The sequence below is a fragment of the Wallemia ichthyophaga genome, assembly GCF_000400465.1.
Source record: "Wallemia ichthyophaga EXF-994 unplaced genomic scaffold scaffold20, whole genome shotgun sequence".
Classification (NCBI taxonomy): domain Eukaryota; kingdom Fungi; phylum Basidiomycota; class Wallemiomycetes; order Wallemiales; family Wallemiaceae; genus Wallemia; species Wallemia ichthyophaga.
This window is the reverse complement of record NW_008806293.1, coordinates 63,824-80,857: the sequence shown is the minus strand read 5'-3', so window position 1 is coordinate 80,857 and position 17,034 is coordinate 63,824. Positions and strand designations below refer to the sequence as shown.

Sequence of the window (17,034 nt, the reverse complement as noted above, 5' to 3'; positions counted from 1 at the left end):
TCTTCTTGTGCTGTAACCACCATGTCGTTTCACACGCTCGAGAGGGAAAAGAAATTCACAAATCCCTCGGCGAAAGGGAATAATTATCCAATTCTGCAGGAGCTGGTAAAGCCTCACGTAGACAGCTTCAATATGCTCTTCAAGGATTCAAATGGCGATGAAGGACTGCTCGATAAAGCTCTTAGAGATATTCCTTCTAGAGTTGTCATCGATGATAAACACAGGCTTGAATGTTAGTCGTCGTTTTATCGTGTTCTTCTCGCTCATCCATTTAAGTGACTTATAAGCAATTAAACATTGCCAAACCTATGGTACTCGATAAAGATAAGAATTCTTTAGATAGACGAGTTTTCCCATTCGAGGTGAGCTTGATTCGTTTCAAAATCTTCGAAACTCACCTTATTACCTACACTACAGGCAAGAGAGAGACTCACAACCTACAAATCACGTATGAGCGTTAAAATTCAACTCAAGGTTGATGGTCAAGTAAAGACAGAGTTCATTAGAGAGTGCGGATCAGTTCCTGTCATGGTTAGATCAGAAAGATGCAATTTGCAGAAAATGTCCTCAGCAGAATTAGTAGCAAAGCACGAAGAATCAGATGAAATGGGCGGTTATTTCATTATTAACGGTAATGAAAAGTTAATGAGATTGCTCGTCGTTCCGAGAAGACATTACGTAACTTCAATCATTAGACCTAGTTTCGCTAATAGAGGCCCAACATACACCGAATTTGGTGTACAGATTCGTTGCGTTAGACCTGATCAAACTTCAACAACAAATACTATGCATTATCTCAGTAATGGTGGCGCTACTCTCAGATTTGCATGGAGAAAGAACGAATACATGATTCCAGTTATCATGGTCATGAAAGCACTCAGCTCTGCTTCTGATAGGGATATTTTTGAAGGAATCATTCAAAAAGACTACGATAACACTTTCTTGACTGATCGTGTTGAACTTTTGTTAAGAGGATTCAAGCCATTCAGACTATACACCAAAGATCAATGCTTGTTCTACTTAGGATCTAAGTTTAGAGTCGTATTGGGCTGTCCAGATGATTGGTCCGATATTCAAGTTGGTCAACACCTCATTGAGAGATGTATCCTCGTCCACCTTAAAACACCTGAAGACAAGTATAGAATGTTGCTTTTCATGCTACAAAAGCTCTACTCCCTAGTCAGTGGTGAAAGTTGCGCAGATAATCCAGATTCCCCTCAACTACACGAAGTACTCATGCCTGGCTTTTTGTATGGTCAAATAATAAAGGAGAAGTTGGATGAGTGTTTAATAGCTGCCTCTGCTCAGATTAGACAAGACCTCAGACGACAAGTTAGCTCGACCAATTTAAGCGACGACAAGTATGTCAACAAAGTCATACAGAGAACGAACTTTGATATTGGACAAAAACTTAATTACTTTTTAGCTACTGGTAATCTTGTTTCACCATCTGGTTTAGATTTACAACAAGCTACTGGTTTCACAATCATGGCTGAAAAGCTCAACTTCTACAGATATCTCTCACACTTTAGATGTATACATAGAGGTGCTTTCTTTGCTGAATTAAAGACAACAGCTGTTAGAAAGCTCCTTCCTGAGGCTTGGGGATTCTTGTGTCCAGTACACACACCAGATGGTGCTCCATGTGGTCTTCTTAACCATCTTTCCAGATCGTGTAAAGTTACAACCGAAAACCTGGAAGAAAGTGCATCTAAAATCCCAGCACTGCTCTCAGGTTTGGGTATGATTCAGCCATTTATATTCACAGTTGATAGAAGAACACACGTCGCTATACATCTTGACGGTAGAGTGATTGGATGGGCCAACACTTCAGACGTCAAGCACATGGCAGAGGCCCTGCGTATCTGGAAGACTGAAGGATTACATGACGTGCCGTTGAATATGGAAATTGGTTTAGTACCATCGTCTAAAGGAGGTCAATATCCAGGTCTCTACCTGTTCACCTCAAGAGCTAGAATGATGAGACCGGTTAAGTACCTTGCCAACGGTAAATTAGATCACTTGGGTTCATTCGAACAGGTTTACATGGACGTCGCTTGTGTTCCAAAAGAGATTGAGAAGGGAATATCTACACATGTTGAATTTACACCAACGAACGTTTTATCGGTTGTCGCAAATATGACACCGTTCTCCGATTTCAATCAATCACCAAGAAACATGTACCAATGCCAGATGGCTAAGCAAACAATGGGTACACCTTCAACAGCTATAATGAGAAGAACGGATAACAAGTTATATAGAATTCAAAACGGTCAATCACCAATCGTTAGGCCAAACCTGCACAACAATTACGGTATGGATAATTTCCCTCAAGGTGCTAATGCAATTGTTGCCGTATTGTCGTATACCGGTTACGATATGGAGGATGCTATGATAATCAATAAGTCAGCACATGAAAGAGGATTTGGTTATGGTACAGTGTACAAATCTCAAATTGTGGATCTCCGTGAGATGAGAGGAGCAAACAAATCAAAGTCAACACCAAGTCTGCACTTTGGTTTGGGTGCTGACGCAAAGAGGGAATGGAGAGAAACGCTTGACGACGATGGTATAGTGCCATCCGGCGTCAAAGTAACTTCCGGCGATCCAATTTGCGCGTACATAGATGAAACCACACAGAGAACAATGGTTGAGAAATATAAAGGAGATGAAGATGCCTACATTGACGAAATTCGTTTGCTGGGTTCAGACGGTGGTGACTCTGAGTTGCAAAAGATTCACTTTAAGATCCGTATACCTAGATCACCTGTTGTTGGTGATAAGTTCAGTTCTAGACATGGACAAAAGGGTGTTATGTCACAGAGATGGAAGAAGATTGACCTGCCATTCTCAGAATCAGGTTTGCAGCCAGACGTTATCATTAATCCTCACGCTTTCCCATCTAGAATGACCATTGGTATGTTTGTAGAGTCCATCGCAGGTAAGGCTGGTGCATTGCACGGTTTGGCGCAGGATGGTACGCCATTTAACTTCAACGAAAGCGATACGCCTGTCGAGTACTTTGGTGATCAGCTGAAGGCTGCTGGGTACAATTATCACGGAAACGAACCAATGTATTCCGGTGTAACTGGTGAAGAATTCCCTGCTGATATATATCTTGGATGTGTTTACTACCAAAGATTGAGACACATGGTTAATGACAAGTATCAAGTTAGAACGCTCGGGCCGGTTGATCAGCTCACACGTCAGCCAATTAAGGTGCGTTGGGCTTATTTTAAATTATTACCCTGGCTAATAAGTACAAAAGGGACGTAAGCGTCACGGTGGTATTAGATTGGGAGAAATGGAGAGAGATGCGCTTATTGCTCATGGTACATCTTTCTTGCTGCAAGACAGATTGATGAATTGCTCCGACTACTCAACAGCATGGGTATGCAGAGACTGCGGTAGTTTAATTTCACTAGGATACACGGATGAGAGAGACACAAGAGCGTCACAACTTCCTCAAGGACCAACTGGAGAGTATTGTCGCGTATGTCGTCAAGCTCAACAGGAGGAGGACAAGGGAGAAATGGATGGCGAGGCAACTCAAGTGAAGAGAAAAAGTGATATCATACTGCCATTGTCGAAGGAGTTGAACATTGGCAAAGGTGGTAACATGGACGTAGTAGCAGTTCCATACGTGTTGAGGTATCTAGCGTCGGAACTTGCATGTATGGGTATTAGAATGTCAATAGAGCTTTCTTGAAGGTGAATAGACTATTTATATAAAAAATAAAGTATATGCATAAATACAGATCTTTTGAAGTTATTGGGTTAGATATTATGTGCGTGTAGATTCTCTGCGAGTTGCATCTTGAAGTAGTTGAGTGTCGATTGATTCCGAAGGTAGCTGGACGTATCTAACTACAGAGCCTCTAATGAAAGTGTTCTTTATAGCCATCTGAAAGTCTATTAGGTGTATGCTTGGTATAAATCTAAATAATCTCACCATATGAGGATATCTTTGTTCATCGAGGACTTTAACGTTGTCTAGCTTGATATTTAGGAACTGGTCCACAGATTTCAGAGTGCCAATCAAACACAAATCATTCTTCAATTCAACTTTACTCATAATCTCAGCCATTTGGCTAGGTATCAACACGCAACACTCACCAGTAACCGTCTGCTCTGTGAGCGTTTTAAATACTGAGAATATCAGCTGACGTGACTGTGAATATCTGATATATATCATTCGTTATTCGCTCACCATATCAAATTTCTTATCGTGGAAGTCAGCTGACAACCTTGATTTTATTGGATATGAATTATTTAGTTGAAGCTTGGAGGAAAGCTGGCAGTCGTAAGTACATTTCATCACAGATGCATTGTCACATGCTCCGACTCAATTCACTATGTACCGATGTGGCAAGTGGAATTACAAGTCAGAGACGACAAAGAATGATGAATCTGTTGCTTATTATTATTTTCATATATGTATATCGACTCATTTTAGAATATTTTCTTACTCTGCGCTATGCTTGCGCTACGCGTCTTTGCTCAATCGAACAACACAAATAGGACTAACGGAAAGAATTTACGCGTAAAATAAGAAAATATATTAAAGTATGTATAAATTACGCGTTTAATTTAGAATCTAAACACTTTCCAACTCAGAATGCTCGAAGGATACACTCTAAGACTAAAGCACCTTTTCACGCCAACACCTAAGCTTGACAAGCAAGAATCAAATCCCCACGATATTCTCATGACTGGTGGATCTAACAAAGAAGACACATATCATGAAATTCCAATTGCGTCAATTAGCGTGAGTTCAATTGCAACGCCCAAACTCAACTTGATCTAACAAACTTCCTTTCAAGGATACCAAAATGTCGGTGATTACTATTATTATTAGAAGCTGCCAGATGGGTAGCAGTCTGCTCTGTTTGATCATGTGGGCTGCTACTGCCGGATTTCAAGCTAAATGGGAAGTTGGTCCTTCTGGATTATCTGGGTGCGTGATATGCAATAACAACAGAAAGTATCCTTACACAGATCAATAGATTGTCTTTAGCAGTCAGCTTACTTTTGCTGATAATGTCGACTGTTTTATTCACGATACCAATGCTTTACGTGAAGAGGAATATGCTCAAGGTGAGTAGACTTTTCTTTATCCTTCGAAGACGCGTAATTGACGCGTTATTTCCTTAGAATGCAGACCTATTTCTCAAAGAGCGCAGATCTGCATGGGTTTTGAACGGCGCTGGTGTCTTAATCTCCCTACTACTTGCAGCCATAACCACAGGATCTGCCTTCACCACACCAGGATGTGAGAATCCAGATGACGATCCTCATGAAGGCAAAGGTGATGATTTCAAGAACGCCTTGTCGACCTTCTGTGGTACGAAGAAGGCTGCAGCTATTCTATTCTGGATTGTATTCTTTAGTTGGATGGGATCAATCGCAGAAATCATGCTTAATAGCAAGACTCTGATCAAAAAAGGCAGAAAGAGTGGCGTAAGAGATCCACCATTTACAGCTCCAGATATGGATGAGGAAGCTGCAGCAGGAGGCTACGGCTACTCAAAGGAAACGTATCAACCAAATACATCGAGACCATACGATGACAGCTCAGAACCTCTGACGAGCGGTCAAACTATCAATCCATTCGAACCTGAACCAGGTAATCCTTACGATAGAGTGTCGATGGAGGAAAACCACAAGGATCCTTTCAGCCATCCTCAGATGCCTGAGCCAGGATTTGTATATAGGCCGGGAATGTACTCAGACGGATATCAGTAGAAAGCATTGATTCATGGGTATAATTTTTGTATATAAATGTATGTGTATCAGTTTCAATTTAAACTATCAGATAAAATGAATCAAGTCTACCAATGCAAAGTGTTTAATGTATGCGACAGAAACAAGAAAGTCGAAATAAAAGTACAGACAATTACATATATCAGGGGGTTAATTAGTAACCAATGAGCCATACTTCACGGGCTAATATGGTCATCTAAATCCAGTCCGTTACTTAAAGGATGCTCACTATTCAAACACCAGGCTTCAAAGTGATGATTGAGGTTTTGCATTTCGTGTACACCGTACACAGATCCGCAGCCACCTGACGACGTAGACTTTTTGAGAAAGTAAATATCCCTAACTCTTGAATGTACCAAAGCCATGGCGCACATCATGCACGGTTCATGAGTGGAGAAGAGTGTGAGGGAGGTACATAGATATTCAGCGCCATTTTGACAAGCGTTTAACCCTGACAAGGTGGGTGTATTGTTGGCAGTGGTATTTGGTTGCGTAGAACTGCTGCGCTTCTCATTGTCATTTCCGTTGATTGTCGTCGTTTCGGCATCCGCCTTGTAGCGCAGTTCACCAACTTTGCGCACACAATTAAAGATAGCATGGTTCAAGGGATTCCCACTGCTACATCTTGTATCGTAACCCAAAGCGGTCATGTTAGGCGTCGGGGGTGGATATCCTGGCGGCACAGGTATCTCTATAGGTGGAGAAGAGACGTGAGCGGCAATTGGAAGTTCACCACGAGACTTTGCTTCATAGGCCAATGATTTCGCTTTATCTAAACCGTTCATTACCCAGTCTAATTTGCGAACATCCCAATAATCGTAGGTGAAACCATTAACGAATTGAGCTTTTGGGGTAAAAGAAACAGGCCAGTATTTCTGACACGCATTGTACTCCTCACCAGTAGTCGCCCTCCTCGAAGGAACTTTAAGTATGTATGGGTCTAGATCTGTGACTTGTGCGCTGGTTCGTGAGAGGAGCTGCTTAACTTTATCCTTGGTCAAGTCAGGAGTGGCTTCAGCGAGAAGTACACTGATGCAGTAATCAAGGCCAGGGAGGTTTGAAGTGGCTGTGTGTGGGCCACAGTCGACATTCTCGTAAGGAAAAGCCTTTCTAATTCTACGGAGATGCTTCGTTCGTTCACACTTTTTATCCTCAAGCCTGTGATGAGTTGAAAATCTAATAAGGTCACGGGTTTGAACTGGAGAAGTGAGGTTAACAATCCAAGCGTTAACTTGAGTGATAATGAGTGAGAGAAAGTGTATAAAAGACATAAAACATACATAAATAAGGTTCATTATTCTCGTCTAAGCATGTTGGTTCAATGACGTTTGCGATTCGTTGAAAAGGTAAGCAATCAATTGGAATGAGATTTGAGTAGTTTGTAGATGACTTTGTTGAATTTGTAGATGTTGATGGACTATCAGATTCATACGTCACGACATTCTCATTAAAAGTCATGCTTAATTTATTTCAACCGAGAAGACACCAACAGGGAGACCAAAAACTGGCATAGAAGATGCAAATTTTATTTAATAGAAATACATATCAATGACTAAAAGTAAAATGCTATTGTTTGTAACAATCTAAACAAATTTGATTTTGGTGACTGAGTAGTGTTAGTGGGTAGATAATGAGTAAACAAACTGACTCTTCAATAATACAATTCTTGCATAGAACTCTTGAGCATCCTTGAATGACTAGCTTCATGGTATCTTCATTGATCGATCTTTTACGCGTTGATTGCTCACACTTTGAGTTTGAGTTGAAGATGCCATTACAATTACGGGAGCAGATCAAACATGCAGGTGAATTGCATCTGTGAGTGGATTAGAAGGTATTTAAATGAATAATCTAAGTCCTGCTCACATTGCACAGATATTACCCGATATCGAGCTTAACTTGAAATTGAAGTTGCGTCTACAAACAACGCAATTCTGTAATCCAATGAGATTTTGATTGAATGATTGTTGGTGCTGTTGTTGTTGTTGTTGTTGTTGTTGTCTCTTGATAACTTTTTTAATTCGTAATTGTTGATCTATCCCGTAAATATATCAATATAACGACTAAGCAACTCCACTGTATAACTCACCAGTCACATTGAATTTCCTCCTCTTTGAATCAATAAATGTCATTTAAATATTTAGCTTCTCCCTTCTAGATGATTGTTGGCTGTCAACCTAACCACCAACACCAACCAGCACCCACACCAACCACCAATGTCTGATCAACCTCAAAAGCAATCTCATGCCGCTATCAAAAAGCAAAAGAATACAAAATTTCCCGTCGCTCGCATAAAGAAAATTATGCAAATGGACGATGAAGTTGGTAAAGTTGCACAAGCAACGCCTGTACTTATTTGTTAGTATTCAGCTTTATCGAATATTCACTTGGCTTATTTGTCAATTTTCAGCTAAAGCTTTGGAATTATTTATGCAAGCTCTCGTCGATGAGACTATCAAAATAACTCAGGAGAAGGGCGCTAAGAAAATGACGGCACAACATCTCAAACAGACAATTTCAAATACTGAACAATTTGACTTCTTGACTGAAATCGCTGATAAAATACCTGCTCCCTCGGAAGACACTGCAACAAAGAAACGTAGAGGTCGCAAGTCTAAGACAAATGAAGATAAAGAGGATTCTGTTAAAGATGAATCTGCGCAGGCTATCCAAGAAGATTCTTTACCAGCAAAGCAAGAAGATTCTACATCAACCGATCAGCAACAATCTGAGCATCAACTTCCTACACCTGCCGAGCAACAAGATCCTCCTAATGTCAAGGCTGAACAAGACATCACACAACATGAATCTCAACCACCTCAGCAACTCCATGATACACTATCGAATGAATAATTTATTTATCTACGCGCACTCTTGTACTTTTGCTTCCTTCTCTATCTAATTTTTACTGCCAATCTGCTTACCGAATTGATCAAATTTACGCACAACAGCCTCACATCTCACTTGCTTGCACAATTCTTTAGCTGTAGACTTGACGTTGTCGTTAAAAAGCATCAAACCGGCATCTCTCTCGACTTTTTCAATGCTCTGTAAGAACGTAGGAAGTGGTACTTGTTCTGGAATAGCCTGGTTAGGAAGCACGAAAGCTGCAAGTGACAAATCCCTGTGTCCTTCGTCCTTACTTCCCATAACCACTTTACCGAAATGTGTTGGTACACTGATAGTAGGTGTATCACTGAATGGATCACCTAGAACCTCATACTTAACTCTCCATTTTCCATCTATTTCTTTCGTTGGTAGGTAAAGTGGCAGTGTAAACACATAGACGTGTCTGAAATCTTTGGTGAGATTTCGACAAAATGTCTCGAAATACGCCCAATACTCTCTATTAAAACCTGGACCAACTTGTGGTGCAATGTTTGTAAGATAAAATGTCTGATCCATTGCATTTTGGCCTGATTTAGCGTCTGCAGCTGGAACCAAGTGACCTCTGTCATAGCCACTTCTGAAGTAGGTTGACAATCTCGCTCTAAACTTGTCTGGAATTGCATTGTCTTCTTTGAATTGACTGTTCTTTCTATCTGAAGCTGGTGCTGACTTGTCTCTTTGAAGTGATTCTGCGGTCAAATGTTGTGCTGTCTATTGAGAAAGGCAAGTAAGATTGATGGGTATTATCTGCTGTAATAAAACTCACCCATGCTGGATGTCTCTTTGTTCTATCATATGAAGTAATGTACGCCTCTCGACGCATAAGGTCTGATATAGGGCCTATAAGGCAAAGATAAGTAATATTTCAAGCATACAACGTCGAACAACCTGGGAATCCCATTTTAATAACATCTTGAGGATTGTGGATTGAGTTAACCGGTGTTGGAGCTTGTGTAGGAATCGAAGCAGTATTTGTCGCAGGTACAGGCGTAGGTGGAGACGCGCTCAATTTAACGCCTTCAACACTTTTGCTACCGTAATAATAAGCACTTCCTGCACCTAGAACAGCACCAGAAGTAAAAGCAGCTATGTGAATTGGTGAAAGTAAAGGCATAAGGGTGTTACTATCAAATTTCAAGCTTATTTTACAAAAAGAATCTCTTCAAATTACAATCTTCAGAGTCCATTAAGCGGACGCACTACTTTCATGCCTATTTCACCCACACAGGGGAAGAAATTGGCTCAAGGCTTGACTCTAATTATGCTTGTTTATCTCATCATGTTGTAATTTAAGAGATTCTTAAACATTTTAGATGACTGAATTTGTTTTATTCAACTAAACCCAGACAGCTGAAATCTTTTTATCATCGTAGTTCTTTCCCAGGAGAGAACGTGGTATAGTGAAATTTAAATACTCTTGAAAATTTTTATTATTTATAATGCCATTGTACTTCTACATATCCTCTTCATCGATTGCTATCTCATCTTCATTATTAGTTCCTCCTCCCTCAACTCCTTCACTATCCCCTTCCTCGCCTGTACCGTCCTTCTCCTGTGTTTTCCCTTTGACGAATCCTGGTATATTTCTCTCAACGTTTGCCATTGGGTCATTAATAGCAGTCGCCTCTTCTTCCCCACCATCTTCGCCCGACTTGCTCGCGTTGTTGTGCAGCGATTGCGCTGCCAAATAATGTGCCTCTGTGTTAAATGACGCCTGTACCGATCTACGAATACGTAAGAACTCTCTGAATGTATCCTCGCTACCGTGATCAATTTCGAATTGGTTCCACTCATTCCAGAACTCCTTTTGAATTCTTGTATCACAAAACTGCGAAGTATGCGCGTAAATTGATCTCGCTCTGTCAATCTCTCCGAGCTTCCTTTCAAGATTTGCGAAGCGTAAGCCCATTACTATCGCAGACTTATCCGGTAACTCTTCTAAACTCTTTTCGTAGACAGGTCGCGTAGCTGCGAGACCAAAATTCATAGCTACTTTTGCAATCAATATCTTGTACATCTGCGCAACTGCTGTTAGAATATTATTGTCATCTAGTGTAATTGCGCACCTCAAACTTGTCTTTATCCGAGACCGCTTGTGTAGCACGTTCATAAACTCTAATGGCTCTCCTTGCAAGTCCATATTCCTCTTCTAATTTACCAAACATCAGAAATATTGGTTTGGCGAATTTGCTTGGTATTCCCTCAACAGCTTGTTCGAACAAGTCACGCGCCAGTTCCAGCTTAGATCCTCCCTTTTAATCTTGTTAGTATACTATATAATTTGTCCATTCACTTACATAACGCTTCAAGAACTTTGACAAGTATACGTTCCAAAGCTCAAATGCGACAGGGTAAGTGAATGCGTCCACACCGCGTTCATAGACCTTGAAACTGTCATCGAAGTAATCGTTTTCCTCCAAAAACAAAGCATAGTTGATGATTATCTGTGCATTGGCTATTTTTAGATCCAAAATCTTATCATAAACTGCTTTGGTAGATTCAACACTTCCAATACTCTCCATAATATCGACATAGAATGACCACATTTTCAACGATTTGAATAATCGCCTCTGTGGAGACAAACTCTCATCATAATAGTCCACCTTTGTGTTTTTTGGTGTAGTCGTTGCTCTTTCCATCACCTTCACCGCTTCGTTAAAGTTATCATGTCGCAATTCCATCTCTGACCATTGAATCCAGATTTCTGCGAGCTCGTCGATACGGCGGTAATTTACATCAATTGCCTTTTCAAAGATTTGACGGGAACTACCTATATCTCCTTTGGATTCGTAATACTTTGCGAAGTTTGCATAAAGATCTCCAAATCCGACTGCTTGTTTGGGTTTTATGGTGAGTATAGCATCTGTGTATGTATTAACAATCTTTTCGTCGTCATTGTCGAACAATGCAATGCGCTTCTGCCACTCGTTGACATCGTTCGGATTACGACGTAACATTACATCGTTTACTAAAATTGGTCGCCTGTCCATTAAATGCTCGAATGATTGCATATTACTATCCAGGTCTTCCTCCAGATCATTTTTTTCATCATCATCTATATCTGCTAAGGCGTCCATTAAAGATGTTACTAATTGCTCATTGAACTCCGCATAAGCATCAAACACTTGCGTGAAATCTCTGACTGTGACCACTGACTTAATCGCCGTTTCGAACACTTGACGAGCTTTTTCGAACTCTCCACGACGGATCCAGTATGTGGCCAATCCAGTCCACAATCTACCAGCTTGGTCTTTGTATATTGACAAACCATCTTTGCGTACCAAATAATCAACATCTAATTTCTGATCATTTGAAGGGTCAATATCAGCATCAACATTTGAATCAATACCAGCCGGCTTCTCGTCTTCGGGTTGTTTTGAAATGCTTTCTGTAATTTTATCCATTTCATTGTGTCGTCCCCCGACTTGTACCGGTTTCAACGCAGTCGCCTTTTCGACATCAACGCCGACAATGTCAGCGTACTCGGAGCAAACCTCCAACCAATCATTAAGTAACATGTAGGGACTTTTACCTTGAGGAGACACATAGTGATTCTCTCTTGACAATCTTGAAAGTTTGAGCAGAAGCTTACAAGCCTCGAGGGCCCTACTCGAAGGCTTCTCGCCATTTAGTAAAAGTTGAATGTAGGTCTCGATTGGGTATGGATCAACTGCCAAATACCTTCTCCAAATGATGGTCAGACAATGTCCACCCATCGACTTGGCCCAATTGAGATAGGCTGGCCAAATACGCATATGTAGCGAAGGGGGAAGGGTGCGCAGCGCTCTATCGAACGTACGCCTAGCATGTGTGCGCCCTAAACGGGGTGGGCAGGCCGGATTGCTGAGTAGTGATAAATACAACAACCATATACGTGGCATCTGTTTGGATATGTTACAGAGGAATTAGATTTCGATACACACCCACGCTCTGTAGCCATGATAGGCATCTTTCAAAAACGGCAGCAGTGGCCTTCCACTCAGACTCGCCGATCAATCCATCCAAGTAGTTAGCCTCAGACACCTCCTTCCAAGGGATCCTCTCGTCACCTTTCTCCAAATCGATCAACGGCTGCCCTCTTACTAAGCGTCTTCTGTTGTTCCTCAGCTGGTTGATATCGTCGTGGGTGATGTTTTCAGTTAAAAATGACAACCTCATGAGCAGGTAGGCATACCACAGCCGATAATTAAATGGAAATACGCCGAGAGCTCTCTCGTAAATACTTGTAAGAGTCTGATAAATGGTGCGTCTATCTGGCGTTGCGAGCGGTCCCAGTAACTCCTTGGTAGACGTGGATATACTGTCATCCTCTTCAATTGGGGTCAATAATTCAAGCTTGGAGTTCACGACGTCGATGTAGCTGAACCAGACACGCAGATTGGTGGGATTTTTCGATAACTCTTCTTCGAATTGGAGATCAACGATTTTAGAAAGAGGTGTATTATTAGACGGTAAAGGCAATGGCTTTGTGAGTGGGAATATTCCCTTTAGTTCTTCCGCGGACATCTCGGTGGTAATGGTCAGAGATTGAGAAGGCACAGCATGTAGATTTGGCAGTGTATAATGCATAATTTAATTATCAGAGAAAATAGGTTTAAATTCTAAGTGATTCTATGTGTACTATGTAATCACCTCCAGCACTCTACTCTCATTCTGAGAATACGTTGAGCTTCGACGTGATCGACTGTAAACCGTCTGTCCTCGAAATTACCGGCACACCCCACCATAGCCAGATCATTGAGATGTAATTGACGGCACCATCTGTTGTAATGTGTTGAATCATCCTCCCATGCGTATTGCATCGCTTTCGACAGCGTTCTCTCCTTCAAGTTCTCATCTGTTTGTTTGGAAGGTAGACTGAGTAGAATGAGGCGATCTATCAATGGTATAAACGAGTTGAATGTTATGTCTGAATGGGGTGTGTTTAGTTTGGTAAAGTTGATAACGTCATTTAAGAATTGTTGGCTGGAGGGATGAGAAAATTGTTGACGCAGCTCAAATATACTCCGTCGAATCGACTGCATCACCGTATTTGATATCTCTTTGATCAGCACCTTTGTTACAATTCTGTAACTGTAAGATAGCTCTTCATGTATCACAACTAAGTGATGCTTCAAGATACTGTAAGATTTTGACAGCTCCTGACTATATTCGTCTTTTTCAGGTTGTATGTCTAGATTCCACAGTCTCGATTTAAGATAGTCGTCGAACGAAAGCATTACTGATGAAGCTGTATGGCCAATCAAAATGGTTTGGGCGCGTTGGGATAGAGTATTAAACATGCTCGCGAGTTCTGAAAAAATGGTCTTCTCAAATGTACCGTTGTCAGTTGGTGAGGAGGCTGTGAAATGATCCCACAGTTCCAAAAAAAAGATATCTTCACCCAAGTCAGATATTACTTGACTAAAATATTGCGCATTTAATATGATTTTGATAAGTTTAGTGAGGGTGGACGATCCTAGTGAATCTTCCTGATTAGATTTATGCTTCTCTCCAAACGAGCCCGGTACACTTGACATTGCTGCTATGAATGTAGATGAATAAGACTCAAATGCGTCCAGAGACATTGTCAATTTGTTACCGTATTTTTCTATCAACGGAAGCTGCACTTTAATTAAGAAATTGGCGCGCTGTTGGAGCGATGGAAGTGGTCTGTACCTATCTAGACTTTGTTCAGAAGATGTTATGTTGCTTAGGAAATACTCACCCGTGATTGCCTCAATCAGATCCAAAGTTTTCTGAGCTGAAACAGTGCAGTTGATAGAAGATTTCGTATCTAGAGAGAAGTCATCTTCATTATCACTGCAAGACGTCTGCTGAATAAATGACCAGGCATTCGTTGAACTGATAATGGATTGGAACGTGTCGTTCGCGAGCCTGGTTTCAGAATCCAACCAGCTGTTGAACCAATCGCCATTATTCAAAAAGGCATTAGAGATAACAGCATTTGTGGATAGCTCATGCGAGAGAAGGAATTGATCAAATTTCAGACATTGATGGATAGTGTGAGTGAGTATATTCGGAACACCGAGCATAGAAGGTATAGATCTGACAAACTTGCCCTTAGTTAGTTGAATAAGCTGATCGACGTAGCTATTCAGGGTGTTATCATGCGGGGTGAGGTGCTGTATTTCGGAAGAAAGAAATCTCCTATGTTTGATGATGTTGTCAGTGATATAATTGAGATAATATTCAGGTTTATTGAGCTTGCTGGTGTATAAGTTACTTTCAAAGTGGTAAGCGAATCTAATTCTGATAGGTTCAACAAAGGCTTGAACGACAAGGCATCTGTAATCAGTATCATCAATTTTGCACGTCTCTATATCAAATTCATTCAATCTACTAAGGTTGAGAGTAAATGAAGGGTAATTTTCAAGGTTTAGGGGTCTGATTTCATCATTTGGGTATCCTAATCGAGTAAGATCATTAACCAAGCTTGAAATCAAGTCATCTTTGATCTTATTGAACGTGTTTTGCTTGAGTTTTGAAATATATTCATGGTTATTGTACTTTCTCAGAAGCTCAAGCTCCATCAATCTGATAGAATTGTATTTATTGATATCAAAATTAATAGCCAAGTCATCGAGTAGTTTCCCCAACTGAATCAGATCTAATAGCCAATGATTATAAGCCTTCAGCTGCTTCAATTCAATCAATTCAGCTTTTAAATCATAAGTCTTATCGTGCTGATTATAGTTTGATAGTAATTGATTGAATTGATGATTCAACTCTACATTTGACAGGCTTAAAACGCCTAATTTGCTGGTGTATTCACTAAAATCATTGAAATCCTTAGAAACATTTAAATCCCTCAATAATTCAGATTTCTCCAACTTGCGTATCACTTGATCTTCAACGTCCATTTTCAAAGCATCCATGGTGAGTGCTATCTGTGTATTATACGAAATCTGACCAATTATTAGTCTAATCTGCCGAAATTAATAGCCCAGGTCACTTTCGGTGCTAGCAAAGCCTTCGGGAAGGCATTCATGGAAATGGGTCGGCAAGCAGTCTCTAACGCAACCCACAAGCCTGATTTGAATGAACCTTCTCAACAGTCAAATGATAAAAATGCTTCACAAGCCAATCCATCTCAGCACGCAACAAAGCAGCTCAAGATGACGCTTGATGAGGCTCATTTGATTTTGAATGTCAAGCGAGAGGCTAGTTTAGATGATATTCAACACAACTATGATCACCTATTCAAAATGAATAGCCCTCCTCAGCCTAAGGTAGATCCGAAAGCAGAGGCCCAACCAAAGAAACCTCAAAGAAGAAGTCACTTAAACAAAGTCAAGCCAGATACACAGCCGTACAGTCATTACTTGCAATCAAAGGTCGTTAGGGCCTTTGAGAGAATACAAGCTGAACAGAGTAGTAGGATTGAAACTGAGAAGACGGAAGATGTACCAGGTACAGATCAAAATGCTAATCAAGATGCCCAGTCGAGTGACAAAGCCCAAAATACTGAATCATCCGACAAAACGGAGAAAAAGGATTAAAGAATAATTTACATATATGTAATCACCACTTTATAGATAAGTTATTGAAGAATGAAATTATACCTCGAAAGTAAATGCGGAATTGCTGCTAGCTGTGGTCCATATCTACCTGAGTTATCGTATAGTTCAAACACAGGTATCGCTAAAAGCTTCATGTTCCTTGGAACGGCGAACACTTCTAAGAGAAAGTCAGATTGCGTCGATCCAATAATAAAATGACTCACTTCGCTCCGGCAAGTCGACGACATACATCTTTTTGCATTCTTTTGGTTTAGTCACGTGTGCAGGAATGAATGGATACTTGTACTTGTCAGTCTCGGCTGCTTTCGGCAACGACTACTCACCATGAATGTTTCAAAGTTGGGTCTCCACCACTGAGCAAGACAGTCTCCAATTTCCCAGTCATTAAGCGCCCCATCCTCCGGCTCAAACATTGTTGGATCTAACGGTGCTAGTCTGTCATCCAGCCTCTTCTTCAATCCAGGTTCATCGGTCTCTCCGGGGGTGAGGTAGTCTCCAGGCAGCTTAAAAAACGCGTTGGCGATCTGCAACATGAGAATATGAGGGTGACCATGCTCGTGTACGACCATTATACCTTCAACTGTGCGTCTCATACCTGAAATACTGATTAACTTGGCGGGAAACATCAAGTAGAAGCGTACCGAAATCCTCGTAGTTGTTTTGCAGCCTTTGTAATCTAGCAGCAACGCTATATAATCGATCAATAGACATCCACGCTCGCGTATCAGACCATACCTTGCATCTTCTTCCGGTTGAGCTTCACGCGTGGTAAACGTATAATTTTGCAGAGGAAATATATTTATCGTGTTACTCCTAGGCCAATATAAATTTTTGAAGAACCTATTTATGATCTGATTCT

General features: G+C 40.8%; 10 protein-coding genes across 10 annotated transcripts; 4 read left to right on the top strand and 6 right to left on the bottom strand.

Annotated features, from left to right (window-relative positions):
• Nucleotides 1-21: 21 nt before the first annotated feature.
• On the top strand, nucleotides 22-3,709 carry J056_002367 (putative DNA-directed RNA polymerase I subunit RPA2; the record flags this gene model as incomplete). Its single annotated transcript, XM_009271632.1, has 4 exons — nucleotides 22-232; nucleotides 277-362; nucleotides 418-3,219; nucleotides 3,269-3,709. The coding sequence occupies 4 exons, from the start codon at nucleotides 22-24 to the stop codon at nucleotides 3,707-3,709; spliced, it is 3,540 nt and encodes a 1,179-aa protein (XP_009269907.1).
• A 75-nt stretch (nucleotides 3,710-3,784) lies between these two features.
• Nucleotides 3,785-4,087, bottom strand: J056_002366 (U6 snRNA-associated Sm-like protein LSm2; the record flags this gene model as incomplete). The annotated part of the gene is made up of 2 exons (XM_009271631.1): nucleotides 3,785-3,904; nucleotides 3,953-4,087. The coding sequence occupies 2 exons, from the start codon at nucleotides 4,085-4,087 to the stop codon at nucleotides 3,785-3,787; spliced, it is 255 nt and encodes an 84-aa protein (XP_009269906.1).
• Nucleotides 4,088-4,618: 531 nt separating this feature from the next.
• J056_002365 (uncharacterized protein) lies at nucleotides 4,619-5,745 on the top strand (the record flags this gene model as incomplete). The annotated part of the gene is made up of 4 exons (XM_009271630.1): nucleotides 4,619-4,768; nucleotides 4,824-4,957; nucleotides 5,007-5,097; nucleotides 5,155-5,745. 4 exons carry the CDS (start codon nucleotides 4,619-4,621, stop codon nucleotides 5,743-5,745), a joined length of 966 nt encoding a protein of 321 aa, XP_009269905.1.
• A 194-nt stretch (nucleotides 5,746-5,939) lies between these two features.
• Nucleotides 5,940-7,221, bottom strand: J056_002364 (tRNA-specific adenosine deaminase subunit tad3; the record flags this gene model as incomplete). The annotated part of the gene is made up of 2 exons (XM_009271629.1): nucleotides 5,940-6,994; nucleotides 7,044-7,221. 2 exons carry the CDS (start codon nucleotides 7,219-7,221, stop codon nucleotides 5,940-5,942), a joined length of 1,233 nt encoding a protein of 410 aa, XP_009269904.1.
• Nucleotides 7,222-7,979: 758 nt separating this feature from the next.
• J056_002363 (Dr1-associated corepressor) lies at nucleotides 7,980-8,616 on the top strand (the record flags this gene model as incomplete). Its single annotated transcript, XM_009271628.1, has 2 exons — nucleotides 7,980-8,121; nucleotides 8,174-8,616. The coding sequence occupies 2 exons, from the start codon at nucleotides 7,980-7,982 to the stop codon at nucleotides 8,614-8,616; spliced, it is 585 nt and encodes a 194-aa protein (XP_009269903.1).
• A 45-nt stretch (nucleotides 8,617-8,661) lies between these two features.
• Nucleotides 8,662-9,766, bottom strand: J056_002362 (uncharacterized protein; the record flags this gene model as incomplete). The annotated part of the gene is made up of 3 exons (XM_009271627.1): nucleotides 8,662-9,363; nucleotides 9,419-9,492; nucleotides 9,541-9,766. 3 exons carry the CDS (start codon nucleotides 9,764-9,766, stop codon nucleotides 8,662-8,664), a joined length of 1,002 nt encoding a protein of 333 aa, XP_009269902.1.
• Nucleotides 9,767-10,105: 339 nt separating this feature from the next.
• Nucleotides 10,106-13,158, bottom strand: J056_002361 (Pre-mRNA-splicing factor SYF1; the record flags this gene model as incomplete). The annotated part of the gene is made up of 4 exons (XM_009271626.1): nucleotides 10,106-10,669; nucleotides 10,719-10,904; nucleotides 10,950-12,533; nucleotides 12,580-13,158. The coding sequence occupies 4 exons, from the start codon at nucleotides 13,156-13,158 to the stop codon at nucleotides 10,106-10,108; spliced, it is 2,913 nt and encodes a 970-aa protein (XP_009269901.1).
• Nucleotides 13,159-13,280: 122 nt separating this feature from the next.
• On the bottom strand, nucleotides 13,281-15,530 carry J056_002360 (RAD50-interacting protein 1; the record flags this gene model as incomplete). The annotated part of the gene is made up of 2 exons (XM_009271625.1): nucleotides 13,281-14,314; nucleotides 14,360-15,530. 2 exons carry the CDS (start codon nucleotides 15,528-15,530, stop codon nucleotides 13,281-13,283), a joined length of 2,205 nt encoding a protein of 734 aa, XP_009269900.1.
• Nucleotides 15,531-15,641: 111 nt separating this feature from the next.
• On the top strand, nucleotides 15,642-16,154 carry J056_002359 (uncharacterized protein; the record flags this gene model as incomplete). The annotated part of the gene is made up of 1 exon (XM_009271624.1): nucleotides 15,642-16,154. The coding sequence occupies one exon, from the start codon at nucleotides 15,642-15,644 to the stop codon at nucleotides 16,152-16,154; it is 513 nt and encodes a 170-aa protein (XP_009269899.1).
• A 41-nt stretch (nucleotides 16,155-16,195) lies between these two features.
• J056_002358 (Cleavage and polyadenylation specificity factor subunit 5) lies at nucleotides 16,196-16,886 on the bottom strand (the record flags this gene model as incomplete). The annotated part of the gene is made up of 4 exons (XM_009271623.1): nucleotides 16,196-16,332; nucleotides 16,379-16,454; nucleotides 16,499-16,770; nucleotides 16,817-16,886. 4 exons carry the CDS (start codon nucleotides 16,884-16,886, stop codon nucleotides 16,196-16,198), a joined length of 555 nt encoding a protein of 184 aa, XP_009269898.1.
• Nucleotides 16,887-17,034: the final 148 nt, after the last annotated feature.